The sequence below is a fragment of the Saccopteryx leptura genome, chromosome 2, assembly GCF_036850995.1.
Source record: "Saccopteryx leptura isolate mSacLep1 chromosome 2, mSacLep1_pri_phased_curated, whole genome shotgun sequence".
NCBI classification, from domain to species: Eukaryota; Metazoa; Chordata; class Mammalia; order Chiroptera; family Emballonuridae; genus Saccopteryx; species Saccopteryx leptura.
Genome location: NC_089504.1, coordinates 228,663,471 through 228,688,901, shown reverse-complemented (window position 1 = coordinate 228,688,901; position 25,431 = coordinate 228,663,471). Strand labels below are relative to the sequence as shown.

The window sequence follows — 25,431 nt, the reverse complement described above, 5'->3', positions numbered from 1 at the left end:
GCTGGATCACATGGTCATTGTAAGACACACTTTTTGAGCAACTGTCAGACTGTTTCCCAAAGTGGCTTCATCAGTTGTCATTTTTACCAATGCTGTGTGAGGGCTCTATTTTTTCCATATTTTCATCAACTTTTGCATATTTATATATAATTAAAATAATAATATAACATAACATAACATAACATAACATAACATAACATAACATAACATAATATATATTTAAGGATAACTGTCCTAGTGGAGGTAAGGTGGTATGGTATTGTGGACTCGATGTCATTTTCTCTAGTTACTAATCATGTTGAGTATCTGCAAGTACTACATAGTTTCCCTAAGTCCTGAGCAATGGTGACTCAACCATTGTTAAGAATTCCATACAGGTGATAGTTAACGCACAGAAGTACTACTGTAAGCCAACCACAGTGCTAAGTACCATTCACGCACATAAGATTTCTTTGTTATATAATTAGAAATGGATACGTTTGGACTCAATTTGTCTGATTTCAGTATCTATCCATTAACTGCAATGACATATGCTATTCTTTACCCAAATTACTTAAGCAATAAATGTGGAGAAACCCTTATCTCCAAGTACGAGTTTGCATTTCCTCCTAATATCTCTGTGGTGTCTTTATGAGATCCAGATCTAGAACATTCTCTAGTGGACAGGAAGTTCCATTCCTGGAAACGTGTCCGTCCTGCTCAGGAGGGCTTGGCCCTTAGAACAGGGCTCAGAAGTTGCCTGTGAAACAGTTGGTAAAGTGACAGTAGTGCTGCTCTACCCAGGAAGGTCCTGTCCACAAGAGACAGGGTCACTTGGTGCTGGGAGCAGGGCCCTGGGTACTAAGGCTCTTCTCACAGACATTGGACAGGTGTGGGACTGGGTCCCAGGTCCTGCTCCTAAGCCCCCAGACCTTTGAGGGCCTAGGAGCTCATTCAGGATCAGGGTCCCTCCCTCTGCCCCATGAGAAACAGGGAGCACAGAGGATAGCGCCACATGCGGTACTTGTTTGTCCAGGGTTCACGGCAGACGCTAAGCTGCACCTGCTCTCCCTCCGCCCTCCTGGACGCCTTCCTCCCTCACCAAGACCACAGCTTCACAATCCTGCTGCCATTGCCTTCTGGTTTGGAAAACCTTCCTTCCAGGGTCTGACCTGAGAAATGTGGTTGCCAGAGGGGAGTGGGGTGGGGAACTGTGGGAACAGAGGGGGAGATTGAGAAGTACAGATTGTTGGTTACAGAGGAGTCATGGTGATGTAAAGTACCGCCTAGGAAACGCAGTCCGTAGTGCTGTACTAACTGTGTGTGGTGCCAGGTGGGTCTGGAAATATCAGGAGGACATTCCTAAAGAATATGATTGTCTAACCTCTATGCTGAGCATGGGAAACTGATACAAAGTAATATGGAACATGAACTACAATAAAAATAAATAAATACAGCCTATGCTGTGATTATTATAGATATTGTGGAGGAAATAAGACCTACTCTGCCACCGCATTAACAATTGATTCATTTACATTCCCTTTCTACTCTTATGTAGATGCAAATGAAGCTTCAAAACTGTCCAACATTAGAAGAGTTTCATCTTATCAGCATGTAATGTGTGGAAGACTATGAAATCCTCATATTTCATGAAGTTGCTACACTTAATTACAGAATTAGTACAAATTTCCCTTCCTCTTGACCTGTTTGTTTTAAGCTTTTAAGAAATTTTTCCAGACACAAACCTATAGACTCTGACAACTTCTATATGTAAAACTTATTTTAATAGAGAATTATTATTTTTTTAGATTTTATTTATTTATTTTTAGAAAGGGGGGAGAGAGAGAGAGACAGAAGGAGGGAGGAGCAGGAAGCATCAACTCCCATATGTGCCTTGACCAGACAAGGCCAGGGTTTTGATCTGACAACCTCAGCATTACTGGTCAACACTTTATCCACTGTGACACTACAGGTCAGGTGAGAACTATTATTTTTATTATTATGTTTTCTAAAATACGGTAGCCAAATTAAACTGTCATCAGAAACATAAGTATACATTGGTGTCAACATATTTTGTTTGGTGACTTTAACAAACCATATATATACACCTTTTCAACCCCAAAACAGAAAGCTTTGCATTTCCAGTGCTTTTTTATTTTAATTTTAACCAAATTTCTATTATCCATCATTGAATTGTTAAAGCAATCTTATGAGCTGATGTGATTATAACATAAAGCATACCATGCATTTAAGTTGGGTATGTGATAACTAATGTTAACTGCTTTAATAAACTTTATCACCAGGCAATGTAAATTATTTTCCCTAGACTTTATGCATGTTTGTCCTTTTAGCTCTTAGATAAATGCCACACACAAAGTCCATTGGCAAGGCCCCCTGCCAACGTTTGACTGTGAGTTTAAGAATAGACTCCTCGAGGGACTCACTGCTCACAGTATGAGGAGAGCTATGGCTTCCTGCAGGTGGGGACATTCACAGACAGTAAAGGCATATGTACACAGCGTCCCCCACCAGAAATGGACGTGAGGGCTTCTCCCCACACCTCCCCATTCCTAGAGAGACAGGCCCCTTTCTCTTTAGTTTTTCTGGGAACTTAAAGGGAAGGAGACCTCTAGCCACCAGGGAGAAAGAATCTATGTCCTGCAGAGAAGGGGACACACCTCCATGGGTCGGTCACTGCTCTGGACTTGATCCTGGTCTCAGGGTCCATGTAAGAGACACCACCTCAGTCCTGACCACTGAACAGCCAAAGGTGGTGTGGGCTGACTCACCCTGAGGACCCTGAGGAGAACATATAAATGCCATGAGGTGATGGGGAGGAAACAACAGAAGACACCTGGCCTGGACCTAAGACAGGGGACAGAGAGCAGAGCAGTGGGGAGTAAGAGGTTTTCTCTGAAGGGTCTGGTGACCATGTCACACAAAAGTATCTCTGGGTCTAGACATGAGAGGGCACTCAGGGCTTGTTCCTGTGGGATCTGGGGTGATGAGAGCTGAGACCAGCCTCCTGGCCCTGCCTAGTGCTCTCTGCTCAGGCTCACAGCTGTGACCTCCCAACCATGGGCCTCACACAGCCCCACCCTGCAAACACCCATGGCCATCCTCAGGCAGAGGGACCTGACCCTGGGCCCAGAGAGGGGTCAAGTAGCTGGGAGTTCTCATTTACATGAGTGGGTCATCCTCTCTCAGATTATAAAGAAGAGAAGGGAGAGATTGGAGGAAGTCCTGCTTTAGCAGTGAAGACACTGAAGGTAGGACGCAGTGACAATGTCCACCATGACCTGGTCCTCTGTTCTCCTCACTTTCATCACTCACTTCACAGGTGACTGGATAAGGGGACAAGGGAAGGAATCTTGGGAAGACACATGGGGTCTGCTTTCCCCTCTTGTCTCTTGACCCGGAATCTCTGTGTTTCTCCCTCTTCCAGGCTCCTGGGCAGAGGCCTAAGGATGAGTCTGGTTCTCAGTGCCACTCCAGTCCTGTGACAGTGCTTCAATGTGCACACAGGGTCATTGGCCAAATCTGATACATGTCTGGGGCTATAGACAATGAGGACCCAGAGATGGCACTTCTGAGGAGGATGTCTGCTGCTAAAAAGTCTGTGCATAATTAGAATCAGCTCATTGTCTGATTTGTCCTGTGGGCGCTTTAGGCAGCAGAGATTTGAGGTGTCTCTGTCATGTCCTGGAGTCTCTTAATTTTAGTTCCTTAAATACTGAGCTCTTTGTCAGACTTAGGGAAAGGAGAGCACCTGGGGTCAGACAGGATCTGATGTCTCACAGAGCAGGTCCTGTGACAACAGACTCACATCCTTCTGTGTCAGCGTGTTGGTCCCTTGGGCAGAAGCTCCCCCTGTCTGCACCGGGGGCCTCTGCAGTGCGGGAATTCTGGCTCTGGGACAGAAACCCTGTGAATGTGATGCAGCCCACGTGAATGGCAGATTATGACATTGGATGTGGCAATGCCTCAGGTCTCTCAACATGCTCTTCGCCCCTGGGAAAAGGGCCGAGGTCACCTCTCCTCTTGTTCCACCCATCATGCATCTGTCACCCACTGTTACCAATACTTGTTGCAGGAAAGTCTCTGCTCTCGCTTATGCACAAGCACCAGCATGTCTAAGGCCATAACATATATTTGCATTTTATATAGCTTTATAGGAATTGGTGTTAAATCTGCTAAAAACCTTTTGCTATGTCAATAGAGACAATATTATCATATATATGTATTAACATATGATATTATATAAAATTTATTAATATGTGCAAAACTTGTATCATTGGTATAGGTCACACTTCATAACACAACATAAATTATTTATCTGGTACTAGGTTATTGGTTAATATTTTATTTTAAATATATGAAATAATATTTAATGTTATTAATCTAATATTTATCTCTGTATATGTGTAAAGTGTGTTTCTTAATATTATAAAAAAAATTACAACACTCTGGTTTCTTTTAGATATTACAGAAAAATATGAAGCAATTAAGTCAGAACCACCTAATTTCTGAAGTTTTTGTAGGTTTCTTGTGAAAATCTCTGTGTCATATGCTCTTCAGTGCAGTGGTTTCTTTATATTTTTTAGTTTTCTATAAAAATTGGTCTTTTTAATATTTTGTTTCTTCTAATGCTAATGTTGTATATTCCAAGAAAAGTGTGTGTTTTTTTCTATTTTTAATAGAAGTTATGTCAATTTTTATGAATTTTGTATATTTAGATGTTTGACCAGGAGGGGACAGTGTTATGCTGCCCTTTAACCACTACACAACTGCTCTGTGAGGACCGTTCACTTAAAAATAAAAAACCCCTGAGACTCTATCAAGGCTGAGCCCTGAGGTCATGGATGGTGTCAAGCTGCTCTGTCTTCTCCTTCCTGGCAGATCCTCTGAACACGACTTGGTGTGGTCTTAGCAGGTGCTTCCTCCAAAGGACTCTCCCAAGAGGCGGAGCCAATCTGCTTTATCAATGGGGGGTTGTGAAACTGAGCTCAGGGAGGGGCTGGGTGGTCAACTGAGGGGCACACATTTGCATGGACAGCCCCTCCTCTGGCAGAGGGGGGAGAAGAAAAGGAGGCCTGGGGCAGCCCAGCCCCACTGTGGGCTCAGGGCTGTGAGCACCATGGCCTGGACCCCTCTCCTCCTCGTGCTCCTCTCTCACTGCACAGGTAGGACCAGCCTTCACAGACACACAGCAGCCTTAATCTTGTATCAGCTTCTTTGGCTCAGATCCTAAGCTTCACTTGGTTTCTTACCCCATGTGCCATTTGTGTTTGCAGGTTCCCTGTCCCAGCCTGTGCTGACTCAGCCGCCCTCCCTCTCTGCATCTCCTGGAGCATCAGCCAGACTCACCTGCACCCTGAGCAGTGGATTCAGTGTTAGTGGGTACTGGATATACTGGCTCCAGCAGGCGCCAGGAAGCTCTCCCCGGTATCTCCTGAGTTACAAATCAGACTCAGATAAAAACCAAGGCTCTGGGGTCCCCAGCCGCTTCTCTGGATCCAAAGATGCTTCGGCCAATGCGGGGCTCCTGCTCATCTTTGGGCTCCAGCCTGAGGATGAGGCAGACTATTACTGTGTGACCTGGCACAGTGACAGTAAGAGTTACACAGTGCTCCAGAGTCATGGGGAAGTGATACCAAAACTTCACTGTGCTTTCCCTGCCTGAGGCTGTCAACATTGCTCTACTTGTGTTAAAGTCTAATTCAGAGTGACTGTTCTGAGCAACTCTTTACCTTGTACCTGTGCATGGGCAAGGTCTTCTCATTTTCCTAAGTCAATATATTCATTCATTTATTGCTAACAGCTCCTCACCATGATCATGTACACACAGGCTTACACCAGGTCTGGGGCTGTGCTCCTCTCCTTGGGGATGATGGCTGAGGAAGGACTTGTCTGACCTCATACCCACTGCCAATCCAGGATCCAAGGATCTGACTCACAGAAAGGGTTTGGTCTGAGTGCTTCTGGTGGTACCAACCAGGAGCAAAGCTGTACCCCCACTCACTCCATCTCTCAGGGACCCGGTCCAAACATTTCTCTAATCTTCTCCTTACATCTGCTCATTGTGACCTGTCTGTGGGAACTGTCATTTTCCTCCTGAGGCTCAGAGGAAGCATGTGCCTGTGGCTGTAGGGATGCTGAGTCACTTTTCCAGAGTAAGACGTGAGACGTGTGTGAACCTCTTGTGCACAAGGGACTCCAGTGTCAGCTTCCTCACACTCGTGAAGGTTCTGTGAGAGCCCCCTTACTTCTCTATCTCAAGGTGATCTGAAGCTGGTGCCAAGATGTCAATGGAGCTGGGAACAATTAAAGTTTAGGAACATCAGGTGATGGAGATCCACCCCACAAAGCTTTAAAGGAGGATAATGAAAGTGTGGAGAGTTGTAGGATCACAACTCTGAGGACACTGCAGCCCTGACCTGGGGTCTTCTCTCCTTACCCTTCTCTCTATATAGGTGAAGGTTTGAGGGTGTTCTGGAAATGGTCACCAGGACCCCATCCCTGTCCCCCTTTTCCTGTCCCTAGTACCGGTCAGCCCTTGTACCATGTTCACTTTCTACTTAGAGTGAAGCAGCCATCTGCAGGTGACTCCTGAGTCTCTCTCAGGGTGCCCTGCCCTGAGCTGGGTCAGACTGCTGTCTGTGCCTCCGCCAGTGACCTAACTCCTCGGGTTACCAGGTGCCATGAACATGGATCCATCATGGTCACGCATCTCCTTGAATCCACTGCTGAGTCTCCTTCTCCAGGTCTCACATCATGGTCACTCACCTTCTTCATTTATTAAGGACACGACATCTCAGGTTTTGGTACTTGTCTGGAAGGACAGCCCAACATCCATCTTGCTGCCCCTGGTCACACCCATGTGTACTTTTCATAAGACTCAGAAGAGAGGAGAAAGGGCCGTGGATTTTGTTGAATCCATTGTAAATTTCCCCAGTAATGTCAGATGGAAGGGTCACCCGTTCTCATTATAGAGTTTGTGTTTTCACTTGTGACCATATGAGTTCAATCTCCCCTGCACAATGTGGGTATTTGTAGAATCTTTCTGTTGTGTCTTTTGAGGAAGGGGAGACAACTCACAAATTAACAATCACTGCCATTTCCGCGTTCACCCGGCACTCAGTAACTACTGATCTATTTCCATGTCTACGAATTTACTTTTTTGTGTGGTTTACAGTGTTAAGCTATATAACACGTGGTCCTGTGCATGTGGATTTCTTCATTGAGTGCTTTCTCATGACGGCGTTGGAGGCATCATCCTGTGGAGGGGATGTGTGCCTCTTTATTTTTACTGCCACACAACGCACCATTGTACAGACACGGCACAGTTAGTGCATCCGTTCATCACTCATGGACATTGTGAATTCTTTACACTTTTTAGAAATTAAGATTATGGCTGCCATGAACATTTCTATATACTTTATTGTGTGCACATATGTTTTTATTTTTCTTGGGTAGTTACTCAAGTGTGGAACTGCTGGTTCTCATGGTCAGTGTAAGATACACTTTTTGAGCAACCATCAGACTGTTTCCCAAAGTGGCTTTATCAGTTGACACTTCCACCAATGCTGTGTGAGGTTCCTACTTCTCCAATGCTCACCAGTATTGGTGATTATATACAATTTTAAATATAGCTATCCTAGTGGGGAATACAGTGATATCTCCCTGTGGATTTCATGTGAATTTCCCTATTTTCTAACCATCTTGAGGATGTGTAAGTACTACATAGTTTTTTCTAGGTCCTGAGCAGCCTTCTCATAAACATAGTTAAGAATTCCTAACAAGGAATAGTTATCACACAGAGCACCTTCTGTAGCCAACCACAGCTTTAAATTCACACACAAATGATCTGTTTTTTAAATAATTTAAAATGAGTATATTTTGACACAATTTGTCTGACGTCGGTGTCCTTATCTGATGTCAGTGTTCATCCATTACCTGCAATGGCACATACTGTTCTTTATTCAAGTTACTTATGTATCTATGTGAAAACCCAATGCCTCAAGTATGGGTTTCTGTTGGCCCTTTTCACTCTTAAATAACTGCCACCCACAAGGTCACTTGGTAAGGTCCCTCCAACTCTTGACTGTGAGCTTGAGCATTAACTCCAAGGGAGACCCACTGCTCACATTATGAGAAGAGCTATGGCTTTCTGAAGGTGGGGACATTCACAGACAATAAAGATGTATACAATGTCACCACCAGAAATGGACAAGTTTATATTATAAGGCCATTGTACTCAAAACAGCCTGGTACTGGCATAAGAACAGGCATATAGATCAATGGAACAGAACTGAGAACCCAGAAATAAACCCACACCTTTATGGACAACTGATATTTGACAAAGGAGGTAAGAGCATACATTGGAGTAAAGACAGCCTCTTCAATAAATGGTGTTGGGAAAATTGGACAGCTACCTGCAAAAAAATGAAACTAGACCACCAACTTACATCATTTACAAAAATAAACTCAAAATGGGTAAAAGACTTAAATGTAAGCCGTAAAACCATAGCATCTTAGAAGAAAACATAGGCAGTAAGCTCTCTGACATTTCTCCTAACAATATGTTTGCCAATTTGTCTCCACAGGCAAGTGAAATAAAAGATAGGATAAATAAATGGGACTTTATCAAACTAAAAGCTTCTGCACAGCTAAAGACAATAAGAACAGAATAAAAAGACAAACTACACAATGGGAGAATATATTTGACAATGCATCTGATAAGGGGTTAATAACCAAAATTTATAAAGAACTAGTAAAACTTAATACCAGGAAGACAAACAATCCAATCCAAAAATGGGCAAAAGAAATGAATAGACACTTCTCCAAAGAGGACATACAGATAGCTAACAAGCATATGAAAAAAATGCTCAACATCACTAATTATTAGAGAAATGCAAATTAAAACCACAATGAGATATCACCTCACACCAGTCAGAATGGCGCTCATCAATAAAACAACACAGAATAAGTGCTGGCGAGGATGTGGAGAAAAGGGAACCCTCCTGCACTGCTGGTGGGAATGCAGACTGGTGCAGCCACTGTGGAAAACAGTATGGAGATTCTTTAAGAAATTAAAAATCAAACTGCCTTTTGACCCAGCTATTCCACTGTTAGGAATATACCCCAAGAACACCATAGCACTGTTGGAAAAGAAGAAATGCACCCCCATGTTTATGGCAGCATTGTTCACAAAAGCAAAGATCTGGAAAAAGCCCAAGTGTCCGTCAGAGGATGAGTGGATTAAAAAGCTTTGGTACATATATACTATGGAATACTACTCAGCCATAAGAAATGATGACATCGGATCTTTTACAACAACATTATGGACCTTGATAACATTATACGGTGAAAAATAAGTAAATCAGAAAAAACTAAGAACTATATGATTCTATACATAGGTGGGACATAAAAATGAGACTCAGAGACATGGATAACAACAGTGTTGGGGTTATAGGGTGGGGGGGAAGAGAGGGAGGGGGTTGGGGGAGGGGAAGGGCACAAAGAAAACCAGTTAGAAGGTGATGGAAGAAAATTTTATCAATGTTACCTCATCAAAATTAATCAAAAAAAAAAAAAAAGAATGTGTCTCATGGCTAATTCAGACAGGTAGAAGAATAGTATAAGGATGCTAATTCTGCTTCTCAGGCACATTATGCAAAAGGGGCCCCAAGCAAATTGGTAATTTGGCTCCTCTGATTTTGCCAATTGGATTAAAAAAAAAATAGGTCAGGAACGCCCTGAAATGGAACTAACAATACATGAGCATAAATTTAAAGGAGTTTTAGATACTGGAGCTGATGTATCTGTTATTGCTAAGTTAAATTGGCCTCCTTCCAAATCGCTCTTGCAAATCAGTGGACAATTTTTTACTGAAACTGTCAACTTAAAATCAGCTCAAAGTCTAGAATTATATACCATTATCATGGCTTTTCAGCATTTTCCATATTCCCCCTTTAATCTACATACAGACAGCAAATATTTACTTATGGTGTTTCCACTATAAAGACTGCTGTCTTAGGGACAAATGCTGATGAACTATTTCAGCAGTTCCTCCTTCTTCAAAGACTTGTATGTCAACATAGAGCTCCATATTTTATAGGACATACTCGAGCTCATTCCATTCTCTCTGGAGCTTTAGCACAAGGAAATGCCCTTTTTTCTTTTCTTTTCTTTTCTTTTTTTTTTTTTTTTTTTTGTATTTTTCTGAAGTTGGAAAGGGGGAGGCAGTCAGACAGACTTCCGTATGTGCCCGACGGGAATCCACCCGGCACGCCTAACAGGGGGGGATGCTCTGCCCATCTGGGGTGTTGCTCTGTTGCAACCAGAGCCATTGCAGTGCCTGAGGCAGAGGCCACAGAGCCATCCTCAGCGCCCGGGCCAACTTTGCTTCAATGGAGCCTTGGCTGCGGGAGGGAAGAGAGAGACAGAGAGAAAGGAGAATGGGAGGGGTGGAGAAGCACACGGGCGCTTCTCCTGTGTGCTCTGGCTGGGAATTGAACCGAGAACCCCTGTATGCCAGGCCAACACTCTACCACTGAGCAAACTGGCCAGGGCCTAGGAATGCCCTTGTTGATCAAGCTACCCAAAAGAAAATTATTTGGAGCAACCATGACAGATCGAGCAATTCATTCTCACACTATTCATCACCAGAATGCTGCAGCCCTGTGTAAACAGTTTCAACTTTCTGGGGAAGCAGCATGGCAGACTGGGAAATCCTGTCCAAGGGGTCCTATACTACAATCTGCCCCTTCATTTGAAGTTAACCCCCAGGACAACTTTGGCAAATGGATGTTACTCATATACCTTCATTTGGCAAACAGTCCTATGTCCATGTTACAGTGGATACATATTCTGGATTTATAGTAACCTCTGTCAGAACAGGAGAGACTGCTAAGCATGTTATAGCTCATTGTCTGTATGCATTGTTCTATTATTGGATTTCCTAAACTGGTTCAACTGACAATGCTCCTGCATATGGAGCAAAAGCATTTACTGTATTTTGTCAAACCTTTAGAATTATGTGTATTTCTTACAATCTTTAAAGTCAAGGTATTATTAAAGTGTACCCAGCAAATATTTTAAGGTCAATTAAAAAAAATTTTAAAGGGGGGAGTCATATCCTGAAACTCCTATGGGTCTACCATATCATGCTTTTTACTTAAAAAAATTTTAAATTTCTTTTCAATGCTGATGAACAAATCTTTTTCTCCTGCAAACTACTACCTTCTTTATTTGATCCAGCTAATAACACTGTTTTGTCTTTTTCCAAATAGCTCCAGATATATGGAAAAGATTTATATAGGTGGATGGGGATCCTCAAACCCCTCAGTGAGCTCTTCTGAGCATGGCTTTTAAGATACCAAGAGGCAGAAAAAGCCCAATAGAGATCAGGGGAACTACCAGCTTTTAGGATACACCCTTAAAGGCTCCAATGCCCCAAAGGGGTCTCATAGGACATCATCTGGGTCCTGCTTCAATAGTGGAAAGAAAGGTCATTGAGCTAATGCCTGGCAGACTTACATGCCTCTGCTGTGAGGAAACAGGGACACTGGAATGTAGGCTTCCCCCTCACTCCTCTAAAGGAGGGTTCAGTCTCTTCCAGCCCTGCTCCAGCTACCTATGACCTAACCTTGCCCAGAATGCTGGGGTTTGCCACTGCAGGCTGAAAGGGCCCAGGGCCATTGGCCCCATCTATGACACTGTGGACAAGCCTAGGGTATTTCTTCCAAGAAGCAGGTAAACTGATCTCATTTGCACAAGGGCCACTTAACTATGTCTTGCCTGAATAGTCAAGTTTTTTAATCTTCCCTCAAAGATCTCTGTTGTGGGTATTGATAGTCCTATTTTCTGCTGCTTTGTTTAATATATAGTGCTTCCTTTATTCCTCCTACCTCAATGCCCCACTCATATTTCAGGCTGGGACCTACTCCTAATTTAGAGCTTTCTTTCCCCCTTTTGCCAACTTCTATTATGAATCTACCTTTGCCACCCAGCTCAGTGTACCCCAAGGTTCTTTTTACCAAGCCACAGTCGCAGAGCTTCAGGGAAAAGCAACCTGGTCTCATCTCTCCAGGCAGAGGAGAACAGAAGCTCCATCTCCACACATGCTGCAGATGGCTTTTCCAGTCTACCTGAATCATTACCAGCTAGAAGCAGCGGTCATTGGGACTTGGATGTGAGCTGCAAAGTATAGAATTGTGACAAAAATTCCAGTGCCATGCAGACTTTTCCTGGAGGTGGACTTTTCCTGGACTCCTGCTTCTTGTGACAGATCCTAACAGACTGAACTGGGGTTGGATTGCATTTTTCAGGGATTTGGCATGGTGTTGGGGCCATCTTGGACTTGGTGAACATGTTAAGGACACTCCTCTTTTATGGATTCTTGCTGAATTGGCCAAGAGTTTGCTTAAAGGCTTTAATCACTGTAAAAAAAAATTGAAAGACTGGATAAAGAAAATGTGGCACATATACACCATGGTATACTATTCAGCCATAAGAAGTGATGACATCAGATCACTTACAACAAAATGGTGGGATCGTCATAACAGTATACGGAGTGAAATAAGTAAATCAGAAAAGGGCAAGAACTGCGGGATTCTATACATTGGTGGGAAATAAAAGCGAGACTGGGAGACATGGAGAAGAGAGCGGTGGTTATGGGGGGTGGGGGGAGGGAAGGAGGGAGAGGGGGAGGGTAGGGGAGGGGCACAGAGAGGATTAGATAGAGGGTGACAGAGGACAATCTGACTTTGGGTGATGGGTATGCAACAGAATTGGATGACAAGATAACCTGGACATGTTTTCATTGAATATATGTACCTTGATTTATTGATGTCACCCCATTAAAATTAATAAAAATTAAAAAAAAGAAGTTTACTCTATATTTTCATGCGTTTTTCATCCATTTTTACAAGTATGATGAGGAGGGAGCACTGTTGATTTGCTCTGTGAGAACAATTCACTCAGATATACTTGGGTCTCAAGGCTGGGCCCTGTGCTCACTGATGGAGACGCAGCAGCTGTGTCCTGTCTGTCCTGGCAGAGTCCCCTGAGCAGGGACCTTTGTGTGGTCTCTGCAGGTGCTTCCTGCCAGGGCTTCCTAGAGAGTGAAGTCACCCTCCATGCTCCTCAGTGTGGGGTGTGAGCTGAGCTCAGCACCAGGGCTCAGGGAGGGGCTGGTGGTCACTGAGGGACACACATTTGCATAGAAAGCCCCTCCTCTGGCAGAGGGAGGAGAAGGAAGAAAAGGAGGCCTGGGGTAGCCCAGCCCCACTGTGGGCTAAGGGCTGTGAGCACCATGGCCTGGACCACTCTCCTCCTAGTGCTCCTCTCTCACTGCACAGTAGGGACAGCCCTCCTGGACACATGGCAGCCGTCCAACCTGTATCACACACTTTGGTTCAGACTCTGATAAACTTTACTTCAGTTTTTGTTTCATGTACCATCTGTGTTTGCAGGTTCCCTGTCCCAGCATGTGCTGACTCAGCTACCCTCCCTCTCTGCATCTCCTGGAGCATCAGCCAGACTCACCTGCACCCTGAGCAGTGGCTTAAGTGTTGGTGGGTACAGGTTACGTTGGCTCCAGTAGCAGTCAAGGAGCTCACCTTGATATCTACTATACTACAAATGGGACTCAGATAAGCACCAGGGCTCCGGGGTCCCAGCCACTTCTCTGGATCCACAGACACCTCAGCCAATGCGGGGCTCCTGCTCATCTCTGAGCTCTAGCCCGAGGACGAGGCCGACTATTACTGTGTTATATGGCATGAGGACAGTAATACTTACACAGTACTCCATGGTCATGGGGAAGTGAGACTAAAACTTCGCTGTGCTCTCCCTGCCTGGGACTGACAGCCTTGCTCTGCCTGGGACCAAGTCTAACTCAGGGTGACATGTATTGTCATCTCTTCAGTGAGCAACTCTTTTCCTTGTGCTGTGGGTTCACAAATGTCTTTTCATTTTTCATATTTAAAACATTTATTTATTTGTTACTAACACCTTCTACTCTGATCATGTCCACAGAGGCATGCATCAGATTTAAGGAAGTGACCTCCCTTGGGTATGAGGTTGAAGATGAGGTCTTTTTTCTCACCTATGCCCAAGCCAGAGTCAAAGTCTGACTCACAGAAGGGGATGGTCTGAGTGTTTCCAGTCAATCACTGGGTCCAATTGTCCCACATATATCTCTCAGGGACCAGCACTAAGAGTTCTGTCACCTTCCCTCTACATCTGCTCACTGTGGCCTGTCTGTGGGACTGTCATGTCCCTCCTGAGGCTCAGAGGAAGCAGGTTTCTGTGGCTCCGGCGATGCTAAGTGGGGAAAAAGTCTTCCAGAGTGAGATGTAACCACGTGTGATTTCTTTGTGCGCATGCGACATCAATATCAGCTTCCTCACACCTGTGCAGGTTCTGTGACATCCCCCTCTCTTCTTCATTTTAGGTGATCTTAGGCTCGTGCCAAGATGACGACAAAGCTGGGGACATTTAAAGTTTAGGAACATCAGGTGATCTACCCCACAAAGCTTTGAATGAAGATCATGAAGTTTCGGGGAGCTTTAGGGTCCCAACTCTGGGGACACTGCAGCCCTGACCCAGAGTCCTCCCTCCTTACCCTTCTCTCTGCACAGGTGAAGGGCTGGGGGTGTCCAGAAATGGTCATCAGGAGCATAGTCCCTGTCTCCCTTTTCCTGTCCCTAGTACCTGTTCAGCCCTTGTACCATGTTCATTTCCTATTCAGAGTGAAGCAGCCGTCTGCAGGTGACTCCAGTCTCTCTCAGGGTGCCCTGCCCTTAGCTGTGTCGGACTACCATCTGTGCCTCCCCTGGTGACCTAACTTCCTGCATCTCCAGGTGCCATGAACATGGATCCATCATGGCCACGCATCTCCTTACAGCCTGCTGCTGAGTTTCTCTCCAGGTCTTATGTCATGACTTCTCACCCACTTCACTTATTAAAGACATGGCATCTCAGGTGGGGGTACTTGTCCAGAAGGACAACTCCACATCCACTCGGCGGCCCCTGGTTTTACCTGTATGCTTCTCAGGAGGTACAAGAGCCATAGATTTTTCTGTTTCCATTTTTGTAAATTTTTTCTATAAATAGTTGTGAGGGGGAGACACCACCTGACATTGGGGTGTTTGCATTTGCACTTGGCACCAAATAGTTCAATTGTCCTTCTTGAATCAGTATATATGGATGAATATGAAAGTTGCATCATTTGTAAAAAGGGGAGACAACTCACAAATTAATAGTCACTCCGCATCCCCCTCCACCCACCAGTTAGTAACCACTGATCTGTTTCCATCTCTAGGAATTTACCTTTCTGTGCAGTTCACACATTAATTCATATAACATGTGGGCCTGTGCACGTGGTGTCCTTCATTTAGTGCTTTCACATGGTGACTCTGGACTCACTGATGCTGGGGAGGGATGTGTCCCTTTTCTTATTATAACCATATCATGCTCCATCCTTCAGACATGGCACAGTTTGTTCATCCATTGATTAGTGATGGACATTTTTGTGTTACACCTTTCAGTAATTAAACATATGACTGCCATGAACATATTTGTATATGTTCTTGTAGGCATACCTGTTTTTATTTTTCTCGAATAGTTACCTGGGAACGGAACTGCAGTATCACATGGTCATTGTATTATAAGACACACTTTGTGAGCAACTGTCACACTGTTTCCCAAAGTGGCTTCAAGTGTTGACATTTCCACCAGTGCTGTATTAGGGTGCCATTTCTCCACATGCTCACCAGCATTGGTAATTGTGTACAACTTTAAGTGGAGACATTCTAGTGGGGATACAGTGGTATCTCATTGTAGACTCGATATGTATTTTCCTGTTTCCAATCATGTTGAGTATCTTCAAGTAATAGATACTTTCCTTAAGTTTTGAGCTGATCTCTCTTAAACATAATTAAGAATTCCAGAAGATACGTTTCTGAAGACAAGATGGCGATGGAATAGGCGGACATACCAACTCCCACCTCCCAGAACCAAAGTGGATTACAAACTAATTTTAAGAACTATCATCTGGAAAAACCAACTTTGGACTAAACTAAGAGGACTCTTCAACCAAAGAACACTAAAGAAGCCACACCAAGACTAGTAGGAAAAATGGAAATGCGGAGAGTGTTGCCCAGCTCCCCGGAGTGAATGGCAGCTGGGAGAGACTCACATGATGGGAAGTGAGTTTAGCAGAGAGGGGAGGGTCCTGAATCCCAGAAACAAAGCCCCAGCCTGCATGCAGCCCCAGAGCCTAGAAGAGGTGTATGGACGGTATTTAGCTGGAAACAGACAGGATACTGTTTGTGAGAAAGAGACTGATTTCTCAGACCCAGGATTCTTCTTCTTTTTTTTTTTTTAATAAATTTTAATGAGGTGACATCAATAAATCAGGGTACATATATTCAAATAAAACATGTCCAGGTTATCTTCTCATTCAATTATGTTGCATACCCATCTCCCAAAGTCAGATTGTCCTCCGACACCTTCTATCTAGTTTTCTTTGCAGGATTCTTCTTAAAGGGACCGCGCAGAACATCTCTCTCACAACCACCAACCCGGGGCTCCAGGGGATGGTGAGAGAGGAGAGGACCGGAGTAACAGGAAGAGAATGTAATCTAGGAAGCACAGAGAGAAACATTTTGGAAGACAAGCACCCTGACCCCTGGGACGAGTCACTCCCCAAATCTGAAGTGAATATTTCCCCTGGAAACAGCAATACCAGCGAAGGGAAACAGAACACCAGCCTAATAAGCTTTCCTGCGGCACACAGAGCAGAGTCGTTTAGAAGGAGGGAGCTTTTGGGACTACAGTAGTGAGTCTTAGCGTCTGAGCTCCAGTGCCCCAACCCACACAGCTGAGGGCTTGCCCGAGGGCTGGCAGCAGCAGGACGTGGAAGCACAGTTCTGTTGGCAAGGGCAGAAGCTGGCTGGCCACCACTGAGGCCCAGATGTGAGCTCAGTCTTGTCTGGCTGGGGAGGAGGGGGTGTGCAAAAGTAGTCAAGCCCAGCTGTGAGCCACCTATAATCGGCCTGTGGGAGAAGGGTGGGAACCCCAAAAGGGGAGGAGACTGGCCCTTGAGCAAGGGAACAGGAGCACAGCCTTGCCTCTCCCACAGAACCGAGGCTTGTGGCCTAACTTGGGAGCCGGCTCCTCCCACGGGGATAGAGCCAAAAGCCCAGAACAAGCGGAGTCCCGCTACTGAGTGTGGGCATGCAGTCCCACCTGGCCTGTGGAGCCAAAGCTTGTAGCCGTCCCACAAGCGGGCTCCTTCTGCAAGGGTGAGGCGGAAGAAAAGAAACAGGTGGAGACCCTCAGCTGAGCAAAGGTTCTTGCCACTGCCCTCAGGGCAGAGCATAACATCACCCATGGGAGCAGGGCGAAGGCCAAGGCCACCAAGGCTTGTACATCCGAGCATGTGATCACAGCCACTCCGTGAACGAAAGGTGGAAACCAAAGCAACAGCCTCAGTGGGCAGGCACAGGCAACACCCATACCAAAATGCCCTCGGCAGCAACAGCAAAGGGGGTGGTGGGCCTGCAGACAGACCATACCTAGGGAAGAGAGGCCACAACCAGTGGACTCCAGTGGCCAAGACATTCTTTTACACAGAGAATATAAGAAGGCAGAGAAATGCAACACAAATGAATCAAGTGAAATCCGCAGAAAAAGACCTGAATGAATCAGATATACCCAAATTACCAGACACAAAGTTTAAAATAACGATTGCTAGGATGCTCAAAGATATTAGAACAACAATAGATGGTCATTATGAACACCTAAAAAAAGAGATAGCAAGTATAAAAAAGGACATTGAAATAATTAAAAAGAATCAGTCAGAAATGACAAATACAGTATCAGAAATGAAGAACACAATGGAAGAAATTAAAAGCACGATGGATGAAGCTGAGAATCGACTCAGCGAGTTAGAGCATACAATAAATAAAGGCATGGAATCAGAGCAGAAAAAAGAAAAGAGACTCAAAAAGTCTGAGGAAACTCTAAGAGAGCTCTGTGACAACATGAAGAGAAATAAAATCCGCATCATAAGGGTTCCTGCAGAAGAAGAGAAAGAACAAGGGATAGAGACTTTGTTCAAGCATATCATAGCTGAAAACTTCCCTCAATTAAGGCAGGAAAACATCTCACATGTTCAGGAAGCACAAAGAACTTCATTAAAAAGAAACCCAAAGTAATCAACACCAAAAGACATCATAATTAAAATACCAAAGCTAAGTGATAAAGAGAAAATATTAAAAACTGCTAGAGAAAAAAGACTGTCACCTACAAAGGAGCCCCATTAGGATGACTTCCGACTTCTCAACAGAAACACTTGAGGCCAGAAGGGAATGGCAAGAAATATTCAAAGTAATGCAAAACAAGAGTCTACAACCAAGACTACTTTATCCAACAAGGCTATCATTTAAAATTGAAGGAGAAATACAAAGAATTCCAGACAAAAAACAAAAAACAAAACAAAAACAAAAACAAAAAAAAAACTCAAGGAATTTACTACAACCAAACCAAGGCTGCAAGAAATGCTAAGGGGCCTGTTGTAGACAGATTAAAGAAGAAAAAGAATATAGCAAAAGAGAAATACAATTTTAAAGAATAAAATGGCAATAAACGATTATATATCAATAATAACCTTAAATGTAAATGGTTAAATGATCTGATCAAAAGACACAGGGTAGCTGCATGGATAAGAAAACAGGACCCATACACATGCTGTCTACAAGAGACACACCTTAAAACAAAAGATGCACATAGACTGAAGATAAAAGAATGAAAAAAAAATATTTCACGCAAAGGAAACAAAAAAAAAAAGCTGGGGTAGCAATACTTATATCAGACAAAATGGACTTTAAAAGAAAGACTATAGTAAGAGATAAAGAAGGTCACTACATAATGATAAAGGGAGCAATCCAATAGGAAGATATAACCGTTATAAATATCTACACACCTAATATAGGAACACCTAAATATATAAAGCAGACTTTGATAGATTTAAAGGGTGAGATCAACAGCAATACTATAATAGTAGGGGATTTCAATACCCCACTAACATCACAAGATAGATCCTCAAGAAATAAAATTAACCCTGGCCAGTTGGCTCAGTGGTAGAGCGTCGGCCTGGCGTGCAAGGGGTCCCGGGTTCGATTCCAATCCAGGGCACACAGGAGAAGTGCCCATCTGCTTCTCCACCCTTCCCCCTCTCCTTCCTCTCTGTCTTTCTCTTCCCCTCCTGCAACGAGGCTCCATTGTAGCAAAGATGGCCTGGGTGCTGGGGATGGTTTCTTGGCTTCTGCCCCAGGCGCTAGAGTGGCTCTGGTCGCAACAGAGTGACGCCCCCGAGGGCAGAGCATCGCCCCCTGGTGGGTAGAGCGTCACCCACTGGTGGGTGTGTTGGGTGGATCCCGTTGGGCGCATGTGGGCGTCTGTCTGACTGTCTCTCTCCATTTCCAGCTTCGGAAAAATACAAAAAAAAAAAAAAACCAAAGGAAAAAAAAAGAAATAAAATTAACATAGAAACAGCAGACTTAAAGGACATACTAGATCAACTAGATTTAATAGATATCTTCAGAACCTTTCACCCTAAAGCAGCAGCATATACATTCTTTTCAAGTGCTCATGGTACATTCTCTAGAATAGACCACATGTTAGGGCACAAAAGCGGTCTCAACAAATTTAAGTAGATTGAAATCATATCGAGCACTTTCTCTGATCACAATGGCATGAAACTAGAAAACAACCAAAACAAAAAAACTGAAAAATACTCAAACACTTGGAAACGAAATAGCACGTTATTAAATAACAAATGGGTAAACAATGAGATCAAAGAAGAAATTTAAAAATTCTTAGAAACGAACAATAATGAGCATACATCAACTCAAAATTTATGGGACACAGCAAAAGCAGTCCTGAGAGGGAAGTGCATAGGATTACAGGCATACTTCAAGAAGCTAGAAAAAACTCAAATAAACAACTGGACCCTACATCTAAAAGAACTGGAAAAAAACCGAAAAGTAAAGCCTAGAGCTAGTAGAAGGAAGGAAATAATAAAGATCAGAGCAGAAATAAATGACATAGAGGCCAAAGAAACAATACAGAGGATCAGTGAAACTAGGAGCTGGTTCTTTGAAAAGGTAAACAAGATCAATGAACCTTTAACCAGACTCACCAAGAAAAAAAGAGAAAGGACTCAAATAAATAAAATTAGAAACAAGAGTCGAGAAATAACAACTGACACAACAGAAATACAAAATATTGTAAGAAAATACTATGAAGAACTGTACACCAAAAAACTAGTCAAGCTAGATGAAATGGACAAATTTCTTGAAACATATAATCTTCCAAAAATTAATCTGGAAGAATCAGAAAACCTAAACAGACCAATTACAACAAATGAGATTGAAACAGTTATCAAAAAACTCCCCAAAAAGAAAAGTCCTGGGCCTGATGGCTTCACAAGTGAATTCTACCAAATATTCAAAGAAGAACTAACTCCTATCCTTCTCAAGCTATTTCAAAAAATTCAAGAGGAAGGAAGACTTCCAAGCTCCTTTTATGAGGTGAGCAAAGTTCTGATTCCAAAACCAGGCAAAGACAACACAAAGAAAGAAAATTAGAGGCCAATATCCTGATGAATTTAGATGCTAAAATCCTCAACAAAATATTGGCTAACTGGATCCAGCAATATATGAAAAAAATCATACACCAGGATCAAGTGGGATTTATTCTTGGGAGACAAGGCTGGTACAATATTCACAAATCAATCAATGTGATTAATCACATAAACAAAAGGAAGGAGAAAAACCACATGATAATTTCAATAGATGCAGAAAAAGCATTTGATAAAATCCAGCACCCATTCATGATCAAAACTCTCAACAAAGTGGGAATACAGGGAACATACCTCAACATGATAAAGGCCATCTATGAGAAACCCACAGCCAGCATCATACTCAATGGGCAAAAATTAAAAGCAATCTCCTTAAGATCAGGAAAAAGGCAGGGGTGCCCCCTTTCACCACTCTTATTTAACATAGTTCTGGAAGTCCTAGCCAAAGCAATCAGACAACAAAAAGAAATAAAAGGCATCCAAATTAGAAAAGAAGTAAAATTATCATTATTTGCAGATGATATGATATTGTATATAGAAAACCCTAAAGTCACAGTCAAAAAACTACTAGACCTCATCAATGAATTCAGCAAGCTGGCAGGATATAAAATTAATGCTCAGAAATCAGAGGCATTTTTATACACTAACAATGAACTGTCAGAAAAAGAAATTAAGGAATCAATCCCCTTTACCGGCCCTGGCCAGTTGGCTCAGTGGTAGAGCGTCGGCCTGGCGTGCAGAAGTCCCGGGTTCGATTCCTGGCCAGGGCACACAGGAGAAGCGCCCATCTGCTTCTCCACCCCTCCCCCTCTCCTTCCTCTCTGTCTCTCTCTTCCTCTCTCGCAGCCGAGGCTCCATTGGAACAAAGATGGCCCGGGCGCTGGGGATGGCTCCTTGGCTTCTGCCCCAGGCGCTAGAGTGGCTCTGGTCGCAACAGAGTGACGCCCCCGAGGGGCAGAACATCGCCCCCTGGTGGGCAGAACGTCGCCCCCTGGTGGGCGTGCCGGGTGAATCCCGGTCAGGCGCATGCGGGATTCTGTCTGACTGTCTCTCCCCATTTCCAGCTTCAGAAAAATAAAAAAAAAAAAAAAAAAATCCCCTTTACCATTGCAACCAAAAAAATAAAGTACCTAGGAATAAATTTAACCAGGGAGATTAAAGACTTGTATTCGGAAAATTATAAAACATTGATAAAAGAAATCAAGGAAGATACAAACAAGTGGAAGCATATACCTGCTCATGGTTAGGAAGAATAAACATCATTATAATGTCTATATTACCCAAAGGAATTTATAAATTCAATGCAATACCAATTAAAATACCAATGACTTACTTCAAAAATATAGAACACATATTTCAAAAATTTATATGGAACCAAAAGAGAACACGAATAGCCTCAGCAATCTTGAATAGGAAGAATAAAGTGGGAGATATCACACTTCCGGATATCAAGTTATACTACAAGGCTAATGTACTCAAAACAGCCTGGTACTGGCATAAGAACAGGCATATAGATCAATGGAACAGAACTGAGAACCCAGAAATATACCCACACCTTTATGGACAATTCATATTTGACAAAGGAGGTAAGAGCATACATTGGAGTGAAGATAGACTCTTCAACAAATGGTGTTGAAAAAATTGGACAGCTACCTGCAAAAAAATGAAACTAGACCACCAACTTACAGCATTCATAAAGATAAACTCAAAATGGATAAAAGACTTAAATGTAAGCCATAAAACCATAAGCATGTTAAAAGAAAACATAGGCAGTAAGCTCTCTGACATCTCTCGCAGCAATTTATTTGCCGATTTGTCTCCACAGGCAAGTGAAATAAAAGACAGAATAAACAAATGGGACTATATCAAACTAAAAAGCTTCTGCACAGCTAAAGACAGTAAGAACAGAATAAAAAGACAAACTATACAATGGGAGAATATATTTGACAATACGTCTGATAAGGGGTTATTAACCAAAAATTAATAAAGAACTAGTAAAACTTAATACCAGGAAGACAAACAATCCAATCCAAAAATGGGCAAAAGAGATGAATAGACACTTCTCCAAAGAGAACATAGAGATGGCCAATAGGCATATGAAAAAATGCTTAACATCACTAATCATTAGAGAAATGCAAATTAAAACCACAATGAGATATCACCTCACACCAGTCAGAATGGTGCTCATCAACAAAACAACACAGAATAAGTGCTGGTGAGGATGTGGAGAAAAGGGAACCCTCCTGCACTGCTGGTGGGAATGCAGACTGGTGCAGCCACTGTGGAAAACAGTATGGAGATTCCTCAAGAAATTAAAAATCGAACTGCCTTTTGACCCAGCTATCCCACTGTTAGGAATGTACCCCAAGAATACCATAGCACTGTATGAAAAGAAGAAATGCACCCCAATGTTTATGGCAGCATTGTTCACAATAGCGAAGATCTGGAAAGAGCCCAAGTGTCCATCAGAGGACAAGTGGATTAAAAAGCTTTGGTACATATATACTATGGAATACTACTCAGCCATAAGAAATGATGACATCGGATCATTTACAACATCATGGATGAACCTTGATAACATTATACTGAGCGAAATAAGTAAATCAGAAAAAACTAAGAACTATATGATTCCATACATAGGTAGGACAAAGAAATGAGACTCAGAGACATGGACAAGAGTGTGGGGGTTCCGGGGTTGGGGGAAAGAGACGGAGGGGGTTGGGGGAGGGGAGGGGCACAAAGAAAAAACAGTTAGAAGGTGATGAAAGACAATTGGACATTTGGTGATGGGAATGCAGCATAAGCAAATGTGAAAATAACCTAGAGCTGTTTTCTCTGAACATATGTTCCCTGATTTATCAATGTCACCCCATTAAAATTAATCAAAAAAAAAAAAAAGAATTCCATACAAGCAATAGTTAACACATAGAACACCCATTGTAGCCAACCACAACATTAAATTCACACACAAATGATCTGTTTGTTAAATAATTTAAAATGAGTATATTTGGACTGAATTTGTCTAATATCAGTGTCCATTCATTAACTGCAATGGCATATGCTGTTCTTTCATAAAGTTACTTGTGTAAAATATGTAAAAACCGAATCCTACAAGTACAGATTTCTGTTTGCCCTTTTTACTGTTATATAAGTGGTACACAAAAGGTCATTTGGTAATGACCCTGCCAACTTTTGACTGTGAGATGGGGAATGGACTCCCAGGAGGACCCACTACTCACGGTATGAGGAGAGCTATGGTTTCCTGCAGGTACGGAGATTCACAGACAATAAAGGCATATGTACACAGTGTCACCCACCAGAAATTCATGTGAGGGCTTCCTCACCACACCCTTCACATTCCTAGAGAGGGGCACCTTTCTCCTCAGTTCAGCTGGAGACTCACAGGGAAGGAGACCTCTAGCCATCAGGGGAGAAAACCTTTGTCCTGCAGCAAAGGGGACATGCCTCCATGAGCCGGTCACTGCTCTGGATGTGATCCTAGTCTGAGGGTTTACATAAGAAACGGCACCTCAGTCTTGATCACTGAACTGCCAAGGGTGTTGTGGTCAGACTCACCATGAGGACCCAGAGTAGAGCAAAAGCTTCCCTGAGTTGATGGGGAGGAAACAAGAGGGGACACATGGCTTCAACTTAAGACAGGGGACAGAGAGCAGAACAGTGGGAAGGAAGAAGTTTTCTCTGAAGGCTCTGGTCACAGTGGTGTGTCTGGGCTTGGACACTAAAGAGCACTCGGGGTTTGTTCCTGAGGATTCTGGGGTGATGAGAGCTGAGACCAGCCTCCTGGCCCTGCCTAGTGCTCTCTGCTCAGGCTCACAGCTGTGACCTCCCATCCATGGGCCTCACACAGCCCCACCCTGCAAACACCCATGGCCATCCTCAGGCAGAGGGACCTGACCCAGGGCCCAGGGAGGGATCAAGTAGCTGGGGGTTCTCATTTGCATGAGATCATATTCTCTCAGATTATAAAGAAGAGAAGGGAGAGATTGGAGGAAGCCCTGCTTTAGCATTGAAGACACTGAAGGAAGGACTCAGTGACAATGGCTACCATGCCCTGGTCCCCTCTTTTCCTCAGTTTCATCGCTTACTGCTCAGGTGACTAGAAAGAGGGAATGAAGAGAGAAACCTGGAGATATGGGTGAAGCTCTGCTTCCTCCTCTTGTCTCTCGACCCAGAATAACCACCTCTGTGTTTTTCCCTCTTCCAGGATCCTGGGCCCAGGATGTGCTGACTCAGTCGCCCTCAGTGAGACTGCCAGGTGACTACCACAAAGGTATTCAATGACAACACTTACACAAAGGCTACTGGATGGTGGCCTAGTGCCTGTGCTCATTGATGAGGCTTCAGAGATGTCACCTCTGCTCAGGCAGAGTCCCCTGAGTGGGCACATTTATATTGTCTTAGCAGGTGTGTCCTCCCAGGGTGCTTCCAAAGTGTGAAGCCACAGAACACCTTTGTCAGTCTGGGGTGTGAGCTGAGCTCATCACCAGGGCTGAAGCAGGGGCTGGTGGTCACTGAGGGACACACATTTGCATGGAAAGCCCCTCCTCTGGCAGAGGGGAGAGAAGAAAAGGAGGCCTGGGCAGCCCAGCCCCACTGTGGGCTCAGGGCTGTGAGCACCATGGCCTGGAACCCTCTCCTCCTCGTGCTCCTCTCTCACTGCACAGGTAGGATCAGGTCTTAGAAACACTGGACATTTTCAAAACTCACTCACCTCTTGTTCATAATCCTGATCACATTTACTTGTGTCTCTGCCCCCCCAACTATGAGTGTCTGTG

The 25,431-nt window shown here is 43.7% G+C and overlaps 1 gene segment (V, D, J or C); it reads left to right on the top strand.

Moving 5' to 3' along the window:
• Positions 1-5,116: 5,116 nt before the first annotated feature.
• Positions 5,117-5,662, top strand: LOC136391866 (immunoglobulin lambda variable 5-39-like). The segment is given in 2 exon segments: positions 5,117-5,162; positions 5,274-5,662. Coding segments are annotated over 2 exon segments (435 nt in total).
• Positions 5,663-25,431: the final 19,769 nt, after the last annotated feature.